This window comes from Schistocerca americana, chromosome 8 (assembly GCF_021461395.2).
Source record: "Schistocerca americana isolate TAMUIC-IGC-003095 chromosome 8, iqSchAmer2.1, whole genome shotgun sequence".
NCBI lineage: Eukaryota > Metazoa > Arthropoda > Insecta > Orthoptera > Acrididae > Schistocerca > Schistocerca americana.
In genome coordinates, this window is record NC_060126.1 from 373,664,640 (window position 1) to 373,686,743 (window position 22,104).

The 22,104-nt window shown below is 42.7% G+C and overlaps 1 protein-coding gene across 1 annotated transcript in view; it reads left to right on the top strand.

Moving 5' to 3' along the window:
* Positions 1-21,282, top strand: part of LOC124545862 (UDP-glycosyltransferase UGT5-like) — a 63,999-nt gene extending 42,717 nt beyond the window's left edge. The window contains exons 4-6 of the mRNA XM_047124821.1: positions 10,650-10,872; positions 13,428-13,647; positions 20,970-21,282. Of these exons, the coding sequence (XP_046980777.1) occupies positions 10,650-10,872; positions 13,428-13,647; positions 20,970-21,282 (756 nt within the window). The remainder of the gene's footprint in view (positions 1-10,649; positions 10,873-13,427; positions 13,648-20,969) is intronic.
* Positions 21,283-22,104: the final 822 nt, after the last annotated feature.

The window sequence follows — 22,104 nt, forward strand, 5'->3', positions numbered from 1 at the left end:
CAACATTAGTCGCACATTTATAGTTGCCAGTGCCCTCCGGATCATGCAAAAGCCATTACGAGCGCAGTATGCCGGTCACGCACAGTAGCCCAGACTGTAAATGGCTACCTTGCAAAGCGGAGAATAGCTACACCACATCTGAGCCAGACGTTGAGGCCCTGTTTTTCAGAAAAGCACTTCTTTTCTAAAGACGAGGGCTTCAGCGTAGGCTGCCGCAACGGGGAGACACAGCTTTCCAAGTGACTGCGACGCAGGACTCCCGCCGGCCATTTGCTCTTTTCTGGCCACGTCGCTCTCGTCAACCAGGTACGCTGCTGTCGAGGCATGCGTTATACAGCGCTCTGTGGAGGTAAGTCATTACTTTAGAGGAAGAGCTTTCTCCTAAACAGTCACCAGAGCTGTGTTTCGATTAATTAAATTTGCACAACGATTTAAGAACAATGGCGGTACTAACAGCGAAACCTCCAGATGTCAGACACTCAGATCGATACCAAACGCTGTATGCCGATAGATTGTCAACCAAAACACCGGTTTAGTTCGTGCTTTGTGCTGTCGTCCAATAGAACATGCTGAAACGGTAATTAAAAGTAACATCAGAACTAAGCATACGGGAAAAGCGTGTCTGTGAATGATTGTGTTGTAGGTTTCGTGTGGAACAGAACCTCTGGTACGATGACTTCGTGTGGGTGGTTAGTACAAGAAGTCATCGTACCAGAGGTTCTGTGTTCAAATCCCAAAGTCGACTTTCTTTACGCGTGAAACTGTTATATGGGAGAACATTTTCCGGACATGTAAAAGGACTTCTCGGAGTTTGTAGCAATGACCTTTTTCCAGTCTGCTTTCGCTTCGTTAAATGAGAATTAATCGAAATCCTCAGCTGCCGGCAGGTGTTGTTGATATACCTCAATGGGGACAGCTGAAAATGTGTGTCCCGACTGGGACTCGAACCCGGGATCTCCTGCTTACATGGCAGACGCTCTAGCTATCTGAGCCACCGAGGACACAGATGAATAGCGCGACTGCAGGGACTTATCCCTTGCACGCTTCCCGTGAGACCCACATTCCCAACTGTCCACAATCTACATTCGTAATGTTCCTAATAGATATTTTCTCATCCACTCATTACTCGCGCCAACTAAGGTGACGATTCCCGTAAGAGTTCGGGCAATCTGTGCGCATTCGTACAGATGAAGGTCAATGGCCGGGTAGCCTTTAACTATATAAGAAGATAGTAACTGTTCCCGAAAGAACAGATACCATTGATGACCGTGCAGCTTCTCTAGAATAAATGATAATTAATCGAAACCCTCAGCTGCCGACAGGTCTTGTTGATATACCTCAATCTATCTATTAGGAACATTACGAATGTAGATTGTGGGCAGTTGGGAATGTGGGTCTCACGGAAAGCGTGCAGTCGCGCTATTGATCTGTGTCCCTGGTGGTTCAGATGGATACAGCGTCTGCCATGTGTGCAGGAGATCCCGGGTTCGAGTCCCTGCAGCCACCCTGTTCATCTGTGTCCTCGGTGGCTCAGATGGATAGAGCGTCTGCCGTGTAAGCAGGAGACCCCGGGTTCGAGTCCCGGTCGACTCACACATTTTCAGCAGTCCCCACTGAGGTATATCAACAACACCTGTCGGTAGCTGAGTGTTTTGGTTAATTATCATTTATTATAGAGAAACTGCACGGTCATCAATGGTACCTGTTCTTTCGGGAACAATTACTATCTTCATATTTCGCTTCGTTAGTTGAAAGTAGCAAAAAGCGTGCAGTCGCGCTATTGATCTGTGTCCCTGGTGGTTCAGATGGATACAGCGTCTGCCATGTATGCAGGAGATCCCGGGTTCGAGTCCCTGCAGCCACCCTGTTCATCTGTGTCCTCGGTGGCTCAGATGGATAGAGCGTCTGCCGTGTAAGCAGGAGACCCCGGGTTCGAGTCCCGGTCGACTCACACATTTTCAGCAGTCCCCACTGAGGTATATCAACAACACCTGTCGGTAGCTGAGTGTTTTGGTTAATTATCATTTATTATAGAGAAACTGCACGGTCATCAATGGTACCTGTTCTTTCGGGAACAATTACTATCTTCATATTTCGCTTCGTTAGTTGAAAGTAGCAAATCTGTAGAGTACATCTGTATAGATAGGTGTGGTTTTCTGTCGGACATGTGCGACAGAACAGGCGCGACTCGTAATGAAGGAACTAGTACATTTGTAATTTCGTAGACTAAACATAAACAGACGTAACAGTAGAATAAAGGAACAACTGCTTCGCACGTGCGGAAGTATTAATAGACTCATATAACACTATCGCGCATAATACAGTAAAATCTTGTCATCAATCGTATTTGAACTCAGGACGATCTAAGGCTCTTCCAACTTCCCCACGGAAGCTATAGGTGTTAACTGCTCACAGTTATGGTTTTCTTGTGCTCCGTAGTTGTGGTGTTACTTTTAATTCCCGTTTACACCCGTTCTGCTGGACAACAACACATAGTATGAACTAAATCGGTGATTTGGTTGATACTCTATCGACGTACAACGTTTGGTACCTATCTGAGTGTCTGATATCTGGAGGTTTGGGCGTCAGCACAAACTTTCTGAAGAACGTGTAACGTACTGTCGACAAGTAGCAAGTTTTTCACAGAAGTGTTGTTTCAAGCCAAACGTAGTATATCGCCAAACAACTTATAGCTTTGCTAGACCCAATGAAAAACAGTTTCACGTCTGAATTTCAATTGATTCATCACAACGACGAACTACTTTCAGATAAAATTAAAATTTCTTACTTAAAATATCTAAGTTAAACACAAATTACGTGGATTCAAAAGGGTTAGGGGCTATAAGTATGCCAATGAGACCAGAGAACTAATGGGGCTACAAAAGGTAGTACAGAAATTTCGGTTTCGGATACTCAAAACAGTGTACAGCAGAATTCGTGACACCTACATAATAAGTGGATGTCTACACACACAAAGTGGAAGGATAGGAAGCCTGAATCTGGTAGTTCTACAGCGTTGCTTGCACCAAACAAACATTTTATATCTTCCTTATAATTTCAGTTTTTAGCACAGCTCAAATGTCACAACAATTAAGAGCTTGCCCCAGAGACATTCAAAACACTATTCGCAATAATATTTTGTAACAACCACCAATTGAAAAGCATTTCAGGAAAATTTTAAAATGCCGGAACATTTAATTCGAGCAATCCTTTCACTTCTCTAATCAGTAAGGAATTAAATGCTTAACATGATAATTCCAAAAGGAGCTGACAACAGATACATTATTTAAAAGTTTTGAAACAGAATTACAAGGAGCTGAAAATGAATGCTTTAGCCAAAGTAGATGGTTCAAATGGCTCTAAGCACTATGGGACTTATAATCTGAGGTCATCAGTCCCCTAGACTTAGAACTACTTGAACCTAACGAACCTATGGACATCACACACATCCATGCCCGAGGCAGGATTCGAAGCTGCGACCGTAGCACCAGCGCGGTTCCGGACTGAAGCGCCTAGAACCGCTCGGCCACAGCGATCGGCGCCAAAGTACAGCACAGCACAGACCAGGCATCACACACTAGCTCACTTCAACTCAGACTCTAGGAAATACCTTACAGATTTCAGACGAGGCAGAGTAAACATAAGGCAAGAGACCCACGAGTGCTTTAAAGTTAACGGACGAATGTTTTGTAACAGAATGTTTTGGAGACGAATGTTTTGTAACAGTTTCAACACATAGACATTCAGATACACATACAAATTTAAAGAATCAAAATTTACACTTAGACAGGTAATGATGCAACTGGAACTGAGCAAAATAAGAGCTCTTTTACAGCTGTCTTAAAAATGACGAGGGCGTGTTTCGTTTACCGGGGAAGGTGGTCCATATTAGAAACACAAACCAAAATAACGGTCACTAGTGAAAGCTATTTAAAGCCACAGGTGAGAACCCAAACCAAATTCCAGTGACGAGGGATTAGTTCAAATGGTTCAAATGGCTCTGAGCACTATGGGACTCAACTGCTGAGGTCATTAGTCCCCTAGAACTTAGATCTAGTTAAACCTGACTAACCTAAGGACATCACAAACATCCATGCCCGAGGCAGGATTCGAACCTGCGACCGTAGCGGTCTTGCGGTTCCAGACTGCAGCGCCTTTAACCGCACGGCCACTTCGGCCGGCGAGGGATTAGTAAAGGCACAGGGGTTTTTGGGAACCGCATACGACAATCACACGCAAGAAAGATTCGAGCGATTTATTTCAATGTGACACCTGGGAGAAATAAGAAATTATGGCAGCAGAAATGCGAACTGTGCTGACTAAGGAGACCCAACTTTCACGAAGATAGAGGGAAGCAGCGGTTCTTCAAACGGCGTAGGTACGCTCTTCACGATGAACGATCGCCAACCACAACACGGCGATCGAGCTCCGTGTTCATCGAGCGACCCCTGTTAACATGAGGAACAGCCAGCGAGACAACATACAGCAGACGGTCGCATGTGCAAGTGTGCGCCTTAAAGAGCTGCAAGGCTGCTCCCCTGTAGGAAACGAAGAAAGCCCTCACTAACTAACATGAACCAGAGAAGTTCAATGAGCAGCTTGAATCGATATAAGCATACACACGGATCACATAGAGTATACATCAGATCTGAAACTCAGTACGTGAGCAAAACTTTAATTCACAAAAGAAATGGCGATATCTAAAACACCCTGAAAGATAAACGAAGGCTTACGAGGAAAGCTTTTGGCCCAGAAGAAACGGGGGACAGATACAGACTGGAATCCCGTAAAACAAAATGTGACTCATCGACGAAAGAAGTAGCTTACAAAACGCTTGTTCGTCCGATTCTTGAGTATTGCTCATCAGTATGGGACCCTTACCAGGTTGGATTAATAGAAGAGATAGACATGATCCAGCGAAAAGCAGCGCGATTCGTCATGGGGACATTTAGTCAGCGCGAGAGCGTTACGGAGATGCTGAACAAGCTCCAGTGGCGGACACTTCAAGAAAGGCGTTACGCAATACGGAGAGGTTTATTATCGAAATTACGAGAGAGCACATTCCGGGAAGAGATGGGCAACATATTACTACCGCCCACATATATCTCGCGTAATGATCACAACGAAAAGATCCGAGAAATTAGAGCAAATACGGAGACTTACAAGCAGTCGTTCTTCCCACGCACAATTCGTGAATGGAACAGGGAAGGGGGGATCAGATAGTGGTACAATAAGTACCCTCCGCCACACACCGTAAGGTGGCTCGCGGAGTATAGATGTAGATGTAGATGTAGAAGTTATCAAACCTGGTAGCAGACATTACAAAACAAGTATTAAAATTTTATGGGCATAGTCAAAGACGCCCAAAAATGAGTCTTACACACAATGTTGTGACATATACAGGAAAATTAATGAATACATCATGTATGTAACAAGCTAAAGAAGACCTCAAGTGAGCACAGATATAAGTTTGGGAACTAGTAGACAATAACGCGTACAGTCAAAACGTCAACAGTTGAGTAGTAGAACTAAGTTCTTAAAAACGAAAAACAGCTCACACAGAGAGAATGAGAGCCGCATGGAAGATAAGGAAAATGAATATAACGGCACAGCATGGACCATAAGCAAATTATAACAATAATGACAATGATAATAATAATAGTAACAATAACAATAGTAATAACAACAATACATATTCTAAGTTATGAATCAAAGTCTGAACGCTCGTCTTTATAAAGCAAGATAACTGATTAACGTTAATCTCAAAAACCTTAACTGCTGATATAACAATCACGAAATAAATCCATGGAAAACGATATGGATGCAGAAAAATTACACACATCTGTATACGAATAACAGAATATGCAGCTTTTATAACATTGAAACTGGATTATAATCATCATCAGTTATACGACATCAATCGGAGGACAAAGGCCTCCTCTAGAATCTTCCATGTATTGCATCTTAAGTGATACGCACTGTCCAGTCCACTTTAATATGACCACCTGTAAAAAGCCTGAATAACCACCTTCTGCCGCTCGGACTCCTACAAGACATGCAGGAAGAGAGTGAAGTGGATGTTACGCCACGCCGACTTCAGCGCCTTGGTCGGCTGCGCTATGTTTCTCGGTTGAGGGTCCATGGCACGAACAACAGGCTCGAGATGGTCCCACAGATTCGCGATGGAGTTTACATTCGGGCGGTTTGGTGAGCAGGGGAGTGCGCTAAACTCATTCTGGTGCTCTTGAATCCACACGCGTACACTGCAAGCCGGGTGACATATTGCACTGTCCTACCGTAGATGCCACTGTGCCGGCGGAAAACAAAATGCGTGTGCGGGTGGACATGGTCCATAATGATAGATACATATTTGTTTAGATTCAATGTGTCTTACAGAATGACAAGATCGTCCCACGGAATGCCATGAAAACATTCCCCAAACCACAACGCTTCCATCTCCGGCCTGCACCCTTTCGACACTTGGTGTAGGGTGTTTCCTCTCGGACGTTTCACGCTGAAGGAGCATAAGACGTGGTAGTCTGAAAATTCCACATGTCGCCACTCAGTGGAAGTCCAGTTGCTATATTGGAAGTGCAAATTTAAGCCTTCGTCACTGATAAATAGCAGTCAGCATGAGTGCATGAAACAGGCGCCTGCTATGAAGGCCCATGCATACCAACATTCGTTAAACGGTCATTAAGGTGGCACTGTTACTCGCTCCTTGTTTCGTCTGGGCTATTAGTTGCCCAACAGTTGCACGTCTACTCGCCCGTATCAATCTCTGCAACCACTGCCATCTACGGCCTGTGGTTCTCCGCAATTGCGTCGGCGCCGGTGCTGGAAAGCGCCATTCTGTCGTGCAAGGGATGGTTTATCCATGTGCATGAAGCCATGATCCGTTTCAGAAATGCCTCCACAGTTTGTCCGGAATCCATCACCTCTTGGACGTAAGATAAATTTCTCTGTTTCCGATTTACAACAGTGACTGCACTGTTCCCCGCGTCTCCTCGACACCCTTTATACGCCTTCCACTGTCTTCTGCCGTTCGTGGGTTGTTACTGTACGATGACGTCAAACATATGCGGTTGTCACACTAATGTGACTGGACTCTGTACAATTATACTATCAGCGCATGATTTCTAACATCGTCTACCATCTCAGGCTTTTCATGTCTCTAGAAAATAAACAAAAAAGTCCCACAGTCTGTCTACTACCTATTCCACTGGCAACATGTTCGCTCCAGCTCCATTTGGATTTTCCTTGCAAACGTAATTACGTGATCCAGACAAGTCTGTTGAACGAGCCGTTTTTTTTTTTTTTCTTTTCATAACAAATCTCAAAACGCACCCTTTCATTACTTCCTCATTATTCCTTGGTTTGTGAATCGCTTTCTTATTGAAAATCCACATATCATTGCCATAAGCCGGGCTGGTAACATACACAATTTTTTTTTCTTTTCGGTAATTTACATTTGAATGTTCGTTTTGAAAAGTCAATTAAGATTAGCAAAAGTACTCTAAGCCATTTCTCCCCGCTGTTTACTTCTCTTGTCACCCATCCAATCGTTGTCTTCGCTGTTCTAAACATAAAACTCCTTACTTGGTTCCATGACGTCATTATTACTATGTGTCGCTATCTTTTTAATGTGCTAATCATTCGTTACACCAAAAGGGACTAATTATATATTACATTATTCGGAAATATGTGTCCGTAGGGTGACGTGTTTTGATTCTCGTTCATTCATTTCCCTCTTTTAGAAAGGCGTACAAACGGATATTTTCTGCAAAGTGCACTGTCATATTTTCTCTCTAGCATCAATCTCTGCTGTGATGAAATTTCGTAGAGGGGTGGTCGTTTTTCAAAACGGTAAATTACCATTTAATCTTCGTCCGTGTTAACTTGAATTGTCGGTAATGATAGTGATTGTTTGAACGCAACATACGTGTGTGTTTAGCTGACACCAATGAAGACTGCAGTCTAAAAACCATAAGCATTTGTTGGCAGATTTCAGTCCACTGCTGGATATAGGGCTCCTCCACATGTTTCCATTGTCTTCGATTTTGCGCCATCTAATACCACCGTGTTCCTGCCACCAACTGCACGTCATCAAGCCATCTCTTCTGGAGTCTTCCAGTGAATGTCTTGCGGTGCCATGGTTTCCAGTGGATATTTATAGCGGTCCACCTGCTGTGACCTTTCTGAGATATGTGTCCGACCCACTGTTACGTCAGTCCTGTAATTCTCTGTAGTACATGTATTACTTCTGTTCTTCCTCTAATGTCCTTTGACAGAATCCTATCCCTGAGGCTGATTCCTACTATCTGGCGCTCTGTAGCTTGTTGTGTGCGGTTTGGTTTACGAGCTCTTTCATTTATCGGAATCACAGTTTCCAGAGCGTTGGTTGTAACTGACAATACGGACATGGTACAAACATTAGCCTTCAAGTTATTTGGGAATACTTGTTTATCTGGATGAATCTTCCATAACGCTGTCGAGTCCCTGTTTCGCGACGAATTTCTGTATTGATTGTATCTCCACAGTTTAATCTTGCGTCCAAGGCAGATGTATTCATCAACAGCTTTTATACACTGGTTTCCTACTAAAAGTGGTTACTTTTCTGGGCACAGAATTTTTGTTTTACTGTTGTTCAATTCCAATCCAGTCTCTGCGGAGGTAAGATTTAGTTCTAGTATTGTATTCTGTAGTCCTTTCAAATATTCACTTACGAGCAGAATATCATCGGCAAAGAGCAGATGGTTCAGATATGAGCCACTGATTTAGATATGAGCCACTGATTTTTGTTCCTCTGTTAATCCAGTCTGTTGATCTGAATATGTCTTCCAATACAAGGATGAACAGTTTACGAGAAGTCTCGATAAGACGTTTCTTTACTCAGCAAATATTCTGAGCATATAATCTGCCGAAAACACAAGATTTTGTCCAAGATTTGGTTTTTGGTGACTTTCGGTACATGTTAGAAGTGTTGCTAGATAAACGAGATGGTCAGCTAAAGTTGTTTCTTGTAATATTCTAATCGTATGACATTATGCTTTGTTCCGAATTAGTTGCACACTTCTCCTATTTAAGGGAACCCCGCCGTGAGTGTATTTTCTATGGTTGACAGTACCATCGTTAGTACATTTCTCAAAAACTGCTTATTCAAATCAAAGCAAATTAGAAAGGACGTAAGCTGTCACATCTTCCTCAAAGTATATTACTTACACGATAGTAGAATCATTATTACGGCAGAAATTCACAGAAAAGTAAGTGACCTTAACATCGGCATTTAAAAAGAAATTACATTGAAATTTTTGTCATACGTGCCACTGGATTGCTGTAATTATAGTACAATTCAATGAAAGTGGTGTAATAAATATCTGTACCACGTTTCACTAAAGGAGACGTAGTAACTTCAGGAAAAAATGTACATAAAGCTAAAAATTTCTTACTTTTAGGAAAATACGTTTAACTTTTTGAGACGATATGTTCAACCTACATAAAACGTTGTAGCTCACTAGATCCATAGCTGTCATCGTTGCGGTTTACTGCATCCTCTAGCTTATGACTGCAGGCCCTCTTTGAATTCTGACATCTTTGTTCATGCGTAGGGAGCTGACCTTCAGCAGGTCAATTGACAGAAGTGCTTTCTTTACTTTCTCTCCATGTTCGATGCCGATATTACTGAAAAGTTTCAGCCTACTGGCCGACCCGTCATTTAGAAACAACTCTGCATCCATGACACCAGTTTTTAGGGTTTCGAAGCCCACAAATATTGTTTTAGAAAAGTATTTCACGCACGTTTAGTGAAGCTTTCACTGAAATTTTGAATTTACGCATAGATGCATTTAGCAAGTAACATTTAGCTAGCTACGTCCCAAGAGATAGGTTTTATAACACTTTGCTATTGACATTGATAAAAGGTGATTGTGTCCATGTACTGTAAATCGCCAGTTGTACCAATTGTCTGATACTTGCACTGTATCTCAGGCTCCTTTGGACAACGAGAATGTCAGAGTTTGTCATTTTTAGCAGTTCTGTGAAAGAAGATTGTCCAAACAGTTTTTCTCATTTCTTCTAAAATATTACTGTTTCTGCATATTATACTTCGCATATTTACGATCTATAGAGATAAAACATGAGTATGAACGCAATAAGATTACTTCTAGAAATCAAGCGTCTCCTTCAAACCATTACGATGAGTAAAACATAAACAGAACGCTTATTTGGTGTTCAACTGTTACCCACTCTTGTGTAGCACTACGGTGACAACTTTAAGAGCAGTTGTCAAACAATAAATAGAGTGAAGGCAGAGATAGTATGCTGCACCCGGGAGAAAAACAGCTTAAGTGACAGGAGGGAGAGTACCGTAGTTTAGAAAATGCTCTCTCTTTCCTATCAGTATAAGTCAAACATACAATAATCATACACATTCTCGTTCAGGGAGAACTGGAGCATAACTTAACACAATTTAAAAAAAATTCCGTATTACGACGGATTTTCACTTATTGGTTCCCTTAAGACAGTGCTATGTGGTATGCATGTAACTAATTACAAAATAATTAATCCTTAGCTGTTACTGAATGACCAAATGGTTACACTCTAGATATTATATAACAAAACAACTGAAGTAAATAACGTTTAATTTTCAGAATTTGCAAGAATTTCTTGATAGTGCAACGGACGGTGCGATATTGTTCAGCCTGGGGTCCAACATCAAAAGCTCTCAAATGCCTGACGAGAAGCGGGCGGCTTTTCTGACAGCCTTCTCCCAGCTCAAGCAGAGAGTTCTGTGGAAGTGGGAAACCGAGGACCTCCCGGGGAAGCCAGAGAACTTAAAAGTGTCCAAGTGGTTGCCGCAGTCAGATATACTGGGTAAGTGTGAAAAGCTGCTACCACGTTATTTATTTAACCTGTGAGTGCATAGCAAGATGTGACTCTCGTACTGATTCGCTAAAAATACTCCATTTTGTATGACATTTGAACCATGAATTGAAAACAACGAGACCTGACTACTGTTAATGAAATATGATGTAGTAAGCAAACTATCATACCGGAACAGAACATACAAAGTGTAATAAAATGATATGGTCAGACTTTCAGTAGACATTCCTCACATGTAGCGGAAGAAAACACATTAAGTGGACATGGATCCGGAAACTCTTTATTTCCATGTTAGAGAACAGTGGCACTACCTTTACCAGCAGGAAGAACTAAAAGATCATTATCTTCCCTTAATGACCGAATGGCCATCCTTTCACTGGAAGAAATGTTACTCTGCGGTGGCGGTGCACGACGAAGATGATGAGAAACTTCCTGTCTAATTTCCTGTGACACATCTTCAGGAAAGCGAACAACGGCCTGCTCAACAGCGCTAATAAAATCAATAGTAGGCAGGTTCCCTGGTGTAGGAAGAAAGTTCATACCTTTCTCCAAAACCGACAAAGTAGCATCATCCAGTTACTTGTCAGTTAAATTAATAACAGTCCGAAGACTAGTAATGTCATCGGATGTGGATGGTTGTTGGCGAAGTCGAAGAAATTTCGAAGATTGTATCTTAATAGTGTTCTTCTGCCTAGAATCCGAATAGGCCCACGAAGCTTCATCAACCCACTTCCAGGATGCGGGAAACAGACGAGAATAAAGTTCTAAATGCAAGAAATACAATTCTTTGGATATCAGATCAAACTGTTGACATGTGAAACGAATTCTCTCCCGTACTAACGTCACACTAGCATGTTTCTTGATCCTTTTTGCCATTATAGTATCAATAAAGTGAGAAAATTTAGCAACTTTTAGAACAATACCTTCATCACGGTATCTCAATAAAAGTACAAGTGAACTCAGCAACTTCCCTTTCTTCTTGCGAAATTTATCAAACTTCTCAACAAGAATGATCATCTCCACCCCGTAGAGGTTTCTGGTGTAATCCCGTAGATTTTCCCGGTGTGTTATATGATTATGTCCTTCACAGGTATGCTGACGGACATAATCGTCTTCAATATTTCAGCGATCCATCTGGCCGCCATCTTCAGTTGCCGGAACCGAATGAACATCAGAAACGGCGGCTCCTGGGATTGTGTACTCAAGGAATCCATCGAAATACGATTATCCGATGATATTATTAACAAGGATAGAGGTTTTCCTTCAAGCAAGATACGGAACCCAATTTTATCTGATTAAAACCACGACGGTCTGGTTTTCGACCCACCACATTTTAATCTGCGATTTATCACTTTCGCCAGTTTCCACCGCCGGCGGCGCTGCAATTGTTTGCTTCGCAGGGGGCAACACTTCCGCTCCTAGCGCAGGCGCAGTGGCCTGGACCCGGGCTATAAAGGAGCCGCCGTCTCTGATGTTCATTCAGTTCTGACGTGACTGTGTCTCAGCGATCGTACCTGAAGATGGCGGCTAGATCGATCGCCGAAATACCGTGTATTGAAGACGATTATATCCGGTAGCATAACCGTGAAGGTCATAATCATAGTTTTTGGACTAATGGAAAGCCTATCTTCGTTCCTGCGAAAACATAATTTGCAAAACTCGGATGTAGTACCTCGCATGCTTCTATGTGCGACAGCGCCGAATTGTTCAGGTGAGAGAAGCTTTTCTTGTTTATAATGGGTAAAAACTTTTCTTAAATCCATCATAAGCTAAGAAAAGCAAAACAGCAAGCTCTTTTGTGCATAGAGTGAGAAATAATGTGCAAAATTTCGTACGACAATATAACTGATGACTCTGCGAATAGAAAATCGTGCGAAAAGGTATTGTAAAACTTCCATAACTTATTTAGTTTCGTTGTCATCGGCAGCCTAAATGTTACCAGATAATTGAATGTATTGTTTATAAACAGTAAGTAAGCCAATAAAAATCATTTAGTTACGCTTACCGAGCGTACATTATTGTGTAAGTAGTTTTAATGCATACCGTACTCTGCCTTACTAGTAGTATATGATTGAGCTTTTATTAGCTCAGAAATATACCCAAAAACTATTTCTTGTGCAAGTCGATGGATTGTAAACAAAATGATCTAAGAAGTGACACACCGATGCCCTAGTTAACAATCATACTATTTACGGGGCAAAGGTGGTGTAATCAGGACAATACTGCCAAACCATAAAGTTTCAATTTCATTGACAAAAAAATTGTTAATTAATATGATTGTGAAGTAGGGTATCGAATTGTAGAGGACGATAGGGGTGGCAAAATTTGAGTAGCCTACACGTGACAAATGTGTAAATCCGCCACTGGTTATGGTACTAGGAAGACAGTTTACAACTGTTCGCTCTTATGTAATAACAAGTTTTCTTCCACAAAGGTCATTTTCGGCATAACTTGATGGATTATCAGTGTGTATTATGTTGGGCTAAATTTTTTATATGAGGCCACCAATGTTTTGAGGCCTAACACTCACCTGCTTTAAATTCCAGCTCACAAAAACATGAAGCTGTTCATCACGCACGGTGGACTGGGCAGCACGCTGGAGGCCGTGCACCACGGGGTGCCCCTGATTGGAGTCTCCGTGTTCGCCGATCAGGACAGCAACATGATCAGGGCGGAGCAGCACGGCTACGCCTTGAGGCTTCAGTTCAGCAACATCACGGCTGACACACTCCTTTGGGCGATCACGGAAGTACTTGATAATCCCAGGTAAGGAGGCGTCCGATGCTACTCATGTAAAACGGGAATATTCGTGAAATTCGCAAGGCAGTGTGTAGCCAGCCCCGTTAACAATACATACTGCTCCAAGATCACAGATTATCTCAGCCCATGGGTTCCCGTTGATTCTCTGGAGGTTCCTTCTGATCATCAGCGCACGCAGATTCTCGTCTGGCCAAATACGATTTTTGCGCGAATTCACCCTTGTCCGCCGCGAGCGGACGTGCATTCGTCGGCGAATTGTATGGAAGTCGGGAAATATGGCTGAAGGGTGCAGTGCTGAAAATGCCGTTATACAAAGTGTACATTTTGCGAGTGGTTGTCCAGCAGTGTTACCTGGATATTGACTTCACATGTCAATAACACGTGCGTCCAGTTGTGCACTATTTGGCGAGTGCTGACTAATACATCCTCTTATAAATGTTTTAACATGCTTTCCTTAAAGGGAAGTGGTGGGGCCGAGCGTTGACGACAGTCAACTGGTTGGATACCTCCTCGTAGCCGCCAGAAATGCAGAGTAATAGATCCAGTGTTCAGGAATTAAATTACTCAGTACCATTCAGTATGGCTGTACATACAGTAAAATGTGATAAGCAGAGAAAACCCACTTTGCTGTAAGTAGAAACAACAATTTGAGAAACAAATCAGGCGGAAAATATTTCATCTGTCTGGTACCTCTCAGTTTTCTCCAAATTGATGCGAATCTCGAATGCAGCAGAAAGTTTCATGACAGTGACGCAGTTCTGCTGTTACCATCTACATTTCCTCATGCACGCAGTTTTTCGATCACTTTGATACTTGCGCAGTGGCCGTAACGTTGTCAACAACGTTATTGCTCTGGTAAACAACGCTACAACCCAGTTATTAAGACGACAGAGGACTGTGGAAAGACGAAGCACATTCGCAAGGAGCGTATTAGAAGCAATCTGTAGAATGACGTAGTTGACTGATGCGGATACCAAACAAGATGCTTGGACGCTATTCTTCTCAAACTTTGACGCATCATTCGCCCAAATGATACAACTACACACTGGAGTTTCCTTTCGAAAAATCTAGTTAGTCGTCCCACGCAACATACTAACCATTCTCGGAATAGTTCCCACGCTGTTCAATAAGAAATGATAGCGTATGTGAAAAATCCAATGTCAGAATTACACAACAGTAACTTTGGAAATTCAGTACGTATAAATCTGGAATATTTATCTTCTTATGAACTGTATTGGCGTTCCACTAGCTGTAGCTTTTAGAGGACGCTGTTTCCAAATTGCTACTCAGCTATATCCAACACATGATCGACCGCAGAGACCAATGTGCAAGCTTGTGTTCGAAGAATATTTTCCACATGACTGGATATTGTCTTGCAGAGTTACCTGAAAATCTAGTTCTCTACAAGCTCAATAATTCACATCTTGTTCATTTTAGCGAGCTTGCTGCGTTTCCATGATTTCCAGAGAGAATTCCATTATGTGAGCTTACCGTATACTGGACGAGACTGAAAAGTGGAATTATGATTTCCAAGCGGACAAGTAGCCATGAAGTTCTTAACGGAGTGAAATGGTTGGATTGAAAAATAACTTCCAAATTACTCCAAAGGAGTTCAATAAACTGAGTGAACCCAAATTCCATCGACAAAATTTCATGAGAGTTTTTGTTCCGGGCACCTGTGGTCTCCAGTGGCTTGTTACGGAGTGATCATTTAATAATGATTTACTCGGTTTGTTATCCCTATTAGTTTTGTTCCTGCAAAAATATTTTCAGAATAATCGAAAAGCTTGTCACCCACTTGCCCTAAACAACACAAAAGATATTTCTGCATCCCTTAAACTACGGTCACACAGACATAGCTACACTGTACAGGCACGTGGATCGGAGTATTTAACGAGCGTGTGCCGCGTACCTATATCTGACGTGGCTGTGCCTGTTTTCCTCTCGGTGGTTACGTTTTTCTCGCTGCAACCACCAGCTACAAATAAAGTCCTGTAACTGCTTTATGCTATACTATACAACTTTATACAAAATATATATACCGGACGATCAAAAAGTCAGTATAAATTTGAAAACTGAATAAACTACGGTATAAAGTAGACAGAGAGGTACAAATTGACACACATGCTTGGAATAACGTGGGGTTTCATTAGAACCAAAAAAATACAAACGTTCAAAAATGTCCGACAGATGGCGCTTCATCTGATCAGAATAGCAATAATTAGCATAACAAAGTAAGACAAAGCAAATATTATGTTCTTTACAGGAAGTGCTCAATATGTCCACCATCATTCCTCAACAATAGCTGTAGTCGAGGAATAATGTTGTGAACAGCACTGTAAAGCATGTCCGGAGTTACGGTGAGGCACTGGTCTCGGATGTTGTCTTTCAGCACCCCTAGAGATGTCGGTCGATCACGATACACTTGCGACTTCAGGTAACCCCAAAGCCAATAATCGCACGGACTGAGGTACGGGGACCTGGGAAGCCAAGCATGACGAAAGTGGCGGCTGAGCACACGATCATCACCAAACGACGCGCGCAAGAGATCTTTCACGCGTCTAGCAATACCTTTTTTTTTTTTTTTTTTTTGGTTCTAACAAAATCCCATGTCATTCCAAGCATGTGTGTCAATTTTTACCTCTCTATCTACATTATTCCGTGGTTTATTAAGTTTTCAAATTTATACTGAGTTTTTGATCACCCTGTATATATATATTATACAGCTTTACACTGTACTCTACAACTATAGGTTGGAGAGGCAAATTGGAGAGGCAAACACGTAATGAGAGCACAAGTATCTAGCAATGCCCCGTGAATATTCTACCAGGAAACACGTAAAGATATGCTACATTGTTCAAAATATGTGTTAATAATGCAACAATGACAAAGTGTAAAAAATACTTCAGCATCACAGATCTATCTGTAATACCTTACGTTAAGGACTTACTGTCAGTTAATAAGCTGCATGTTCCATATATCATTTTAACTACTTTTTTTTATCGAAATGATGTGGTATGAGTCAGCTTACAGGATAAGTGCACATGATCAGTTTTAACGTTAATGAACGTACCATCTTTCAACTCTTCTCTTGTAACTACGCTTGAGATCTAAGCTTTTAACAGTCGCTCTACATTTAAATAAAAACTCATCCATGGAATAGAAGGAATTCTCCAGGAGAAATGATTTTAGGTTAGATTTAAAAATTTGCTTTGTGACCTGTCAGACATTTTATGTCACTGGACAAATAATGAAAAATTCGCTAATGGATTGCGTCACAACAATCTATCATAGTTTCAGAATAACAGTGATGTCCATACCTACAACACTAGAGGAAAAATTACGTTTGTTACTCATTATTAAAACTGCCTGTGCCTCAGAAAGAAATATATTCCCTAATGGATTGCGCGGAGAACAGAGGTTTTCTTAGTACTTTAAAATGAACAAGAGTCTCGACCACGAGAGACGTTTATTTTCGTGGTTGCCAGTTTCTGTCAGTTACTGACCATCTTCATGGCTCATACCATGTTGGTAGGCGGTGGCGGTCAACGGAGCAGGCGTTACGAACTGCACTAACGTCAACTGATCAAGTGCCCGCAGTCAGCATTTGACATTAGTGGAGTTCTTAATGCCTGCTCCGTTCGCCGCCACCGCCCACCAACATGCTATGAGGTCTAAAGATGGCCAGCAACTGACTGAAACCGGTAAACATGAAAACAAACTTTCTTGCAGTCTATAGTACTTATATTCTTTTATGGTTTGATAGTGGTTTCGCCACGTGTTGAAGACATTCGCCACAGCGCTCTTCGAACAGCCGACAAGTCGCTGAGTTTCCGAAATGGTCATGCCAATCGTCTGGGCTTATCACAATCTGCATTCTGTCAAACTCAGATAGATCGCGCATCTTCCCTATTCTACACATGGGCAGCACGGTGACTGATACTATATGCACAGTGTGTGTGTCTGACTAGCAGTCATTCCTCGCCAGGTGACGCTGCTATCGCCTGGACGGATTTATATCTATAAGCAGGTTGGTGATCATAATGCTATGGCTGATCAGTACATATTGAATAGAAAAGTATATAGAGCTGGAGGGGAGGGTGTCCAGCTATTTTCATCAGTTCTGACGTTTGTAAGAAATGTGTGGAGCTACAGTTTGTTCCAGCAACCATGCAAAATAATACAGGACTCACAATTTACAGCATAAAAACCTACGGTATACAGCACAGAAAATCAGCCAGTACCTACTCAGCATACCCCAACGTCTCGCCACATCTGCTGATTCCTAATGGTGTATTAGTTTCGGAACTTTCGTGGCTGCATCAAAAATTTACCAAGTTCATAGCCTGGAATGTTCTCCCAGCAGTAAACAGCCTGAGCTGTCACAAATCATACAGCCTACGACTGATAACGCCAGTGATCATACTCAATACTGCGACCACTCCTTCCTTTTTAATTCGGGACAGGCCATATTCTACCCCTCAGATGGTGTATAACCTCTCCCCTTTAAGTGTGACGACAATATTCTTTCGAGTTGATAAGGTCCGAGAAATTCTCTCCTAGTTTGTGTTACAGACAGTTCTCTGTGGTCCAAGCCCACTGGTAACGTGACTATACCCTCGTCCCGCTGCTCGCTACATGTTAGCCCTGATTCAACACCCTGCATCTTATCTGCCGCGGGTAGACATTACTGGCTGAGTTGAAGAAATGCATAAGCGTTAATATTGTACATGTCAGATGTAAATACACTACTGGACATTAAAATTGCTACACCACGAAGGTGACGTGTTACAGACGCGAAATTTAACCGACAGGAAGATGATGCTGTGATATGAAAATGATTAGCTTTTCAGAGCACTCACACAAGGTTGGCGCCGGTGGCGACACCTACAACGTGCTGACATGAGGAAAGTTTCCAACCGATTCCTCATACACAAACAGCAGCTGACCGGCGTTGCCTGGTGAAACGTTGCTGTGATGCCTCATGGAATGAGAAGAAATGCATACCATCACGTTTCCGACTTTGATAAAGGTCGGATTGTAGCCTATCGAGAGTGCGGTTTATCGTATCGCGACATTGCTGCTCGTGTTGGTCGAGATCCAATGACTATTAGCAGAATATGGAATCGGTGGGTTCAGCAGGGTAATACGGAACGCCGTGCTGGATCCCAACGGCCTCGTATCACTAGCAGTCGAGATGACAGGCATCTTATCCGCATGGCTGTAACGGATCGTGCAGCCACTTCTCGATCCCTGAGTTAACTGAGTGGGACCTTTGCAAGACAACAACCATCTGCACGAACAGTTCAACGACGTTTGCAGCAGCATGGACTGGTCTCAGAGACCATGGCTGCAGTTACCCTTGACGCTGCATCACAGACAGGAGCGCCTGCGATGGTGTACTCGACGACGAACCTGGGTGCACGAATGGCAAAATGTCATTTTTTCGGATGAATCCAGGTTCTGTTTACAGCATCATGATGGTCGCTTCCGTGTTTGGCGACATTGCGGTGAACGCACATTGGAAGCGTGTATTCGTCATCGCCATACTGGCGTATCACCCGGCGTGATGGTATGGGGTGCCATTGGTTACACGTCTCGGTCACCTGTTGTTCGCATTGACGGCACTTTGAACAGTCGACGTTACATTTCAGATGTGTTACGGCCCGTCGCTCAACCCCTCATTCGATCCCTGCGAAACCCTACATTTCAGGAGGATAATGCACAACCACATGTGAAAGGTGGCTACACTGAGTCACAGCGCCAGAGACTGCGCCAAAGAGTATTATTCAGCCGCCTCCACTGGCAGTGCTTGTTGAGAAGTCGTCGTGGAGAGCGCTTGTTGAGAAGTTGCAGTGGGCAGTAGGAATTCTGATGTAGCCGTGACTAGTTGTTCTGATGGGCTAGACAGCCGATGCTGTTCGATTGCGGATGTTGTAATGATCAGAGTGTATGTTTCGTCAATATATATGAAGGTAAAGAAAAATTTTTTATTTCAAATGTCCTAAGTAACAATGTCTCTTGGTCACAGGTTCAGTCAACAAAGCATCTGGCTTGTGTTCATGTATTAGAGTGTAATTCTGGTTTTTATGTGCAATTATAGTATTTTTGGTTTTTTTTAATTACTTCAGTGTAAATGGTGCTTAAAATACCTTGTCTTATTGAGGAAGAACCGTGCCAGATGTGTACGTTGAATCACACTTCCACACACAGAACAGTTACACTTGTGCTTTGTTGTTTCGTAGCTTTCGCAATCTGACTGCATAGAATAACAACAAGAAATGAAAGAAAACTTCCGTTAACACAATTAATTAATTAAGTCCCCAGCAACTATAAAAGCTACGAAACAACAAAGCACAAGTGTAACTGTTCTGTGTGTGGAAGTGTGATTCAACGTACACATCTGGCACGGTTCTTCCTCAATAAGACAAGGTATTTTAAGCACCATTTACACTGAAGTAATTAAAAAAACCAAAAATACTATAATTGCACATAAAAACCAGAATTACACTCTAATACATGAACACAAGCGAGATGCTTTGTTGACTGAACCTGTGACCAAGAGACATTGTTACTTAGAGCATTTGAAATAAAAAAATTTTCTTTACCTTCACATATATTGACGAAACATACACTCTGATCATTACAACATCCGCAATCGAACAGCATCGGCTGTCTAGCCCATCAGAACAACTGCATACAACATGCTCACAACTAGTCACGGCTACATCAGAATTCCTACTGCCCACTGCAACTTCTCAACAAGCGCTCTCCACGACGACTTCTCAACAAGCACTGCCAGTGGAGGCGGCTGAATAGTACTCTTTGGCGCAGTCTCTGGCGCTGTGACTCAGTGTAGCCACCTTTCACATGTTGCAGGTCCTGTACGGACCTTTCTGGATACAGATAATGTTCGACTGGTGCCCTGGCCAGCACATTCTCCAGATCTCTGACCAATTGAAAAGTCTGTTCAATGGTGGCCGAGCAACTGGCTTGTCACAATACGCCAGTCACTACTCTTGATGTACTGTGGTATCGTGTTGAAGCTGCATGGGCAGCTGTACCCGTACGCGCCATCCAAGGTCTGTTTGGCTCATTGCCCAGGCGTATCAAGGCCGTTGTTACGGCCAGAGGTGGTTGTTCTGGGTACTGATTTCTAAGGATCTATGCACCCAAATTGCGTGAAAATGTGATCACATGTCAGTTCTAGTATAATATATTTGTCCAATGAATACCCGTTTATCATCTGCATTTCTTCTTGGTGTAGCAATTTTAATGGGCAGTAGTATGCAAACGAAATAAACTACCTGCAAACGGCGACACGGCAGGTACCGACAGCAGGTGCAGCAGCTGTCGCGCGTGTTCCACGACCGGCCCCGCGCGCCGCTGGAGGAGGCGGTATTCTGGACGGAGTACGTGGTGCGCCACGGCGGCGCCCCCCACCTGCGCTCTCCGGCGCTCCACCTCTCCTGGCACCAGGTCTGGCTGCTCGACGTGGTCGCTGCGGTGGTGGCGGCCGCCGTAGCAGTGCTGGCGCTACTAACACTGGCAGTGAAGGCTGCCACCGACAAGTTATCCAGCAAGAGACTGACAGCGGCTGTCCACAGAGCTGCCATCGTGGGTTCAAAGAAGCACATGTGACGACTTCTGTGATGTATTTCCTTTTTACAATAAAAGTGCCACAAAACATTCTGTTTGTACCTAGCAGTCCTATGAGTTTTTTCTCCTTTATTGTTATTACCCCCCCCCTCCCCCTCGCCCCATGTGAGCAGAGTGGTGGGTAGGCAGTAGCAGTGCAGTCCATCCGCTCTTCTGACAGTAGACATTAGTCTCTAACATAGACGCAACACAAAAGCACGGCGACATAGCTATCACGAATTTAAAAGCATAGTAAAAGGTCATGATAATACAAGTAACTTACTGAATCATGAATTTACTTTCAAAACTTTTTCTTAAGAATTTACTTTATTTACTAGCGATTCATCAAGAACATTAACACATTTAATCACACTATGTGCGCGTGGAAGTAGTTGTCAGGGAGTAACTGATGAAATCAAAACGAAATTGCCTTTAACAAATGGGACTTTTATTCCTAAAAACATTTTTTTTAAGAAATAGATTTAAAATTATAAGCAGAAAGCACCCTCTAAATATCATGTTACAATTTATTCAGGGGCAGAAAGAAACAAAATTTTTGAGTGTATGAGTTTTCTCGCTGAGAAACTTGCCGCTCCCTTTTGACACGGCCATAGTCACGACCGGTCACAACAACCCCGCCCCCGGTAGCTAAGTGCTTTACCTACCCTCTGTAACAAAAAAACTGAGTGAATGGATCAACAAAGAACCTAAATAGGTGTCATCGGACGTCCGCCTCGACCAAATTAAACGAACAATATAGAACAAAATGAGATAAACCAGAAAAAAAAAATGTGGTCAGCGCTTTAGGCTGTCAATGCTAAGGCC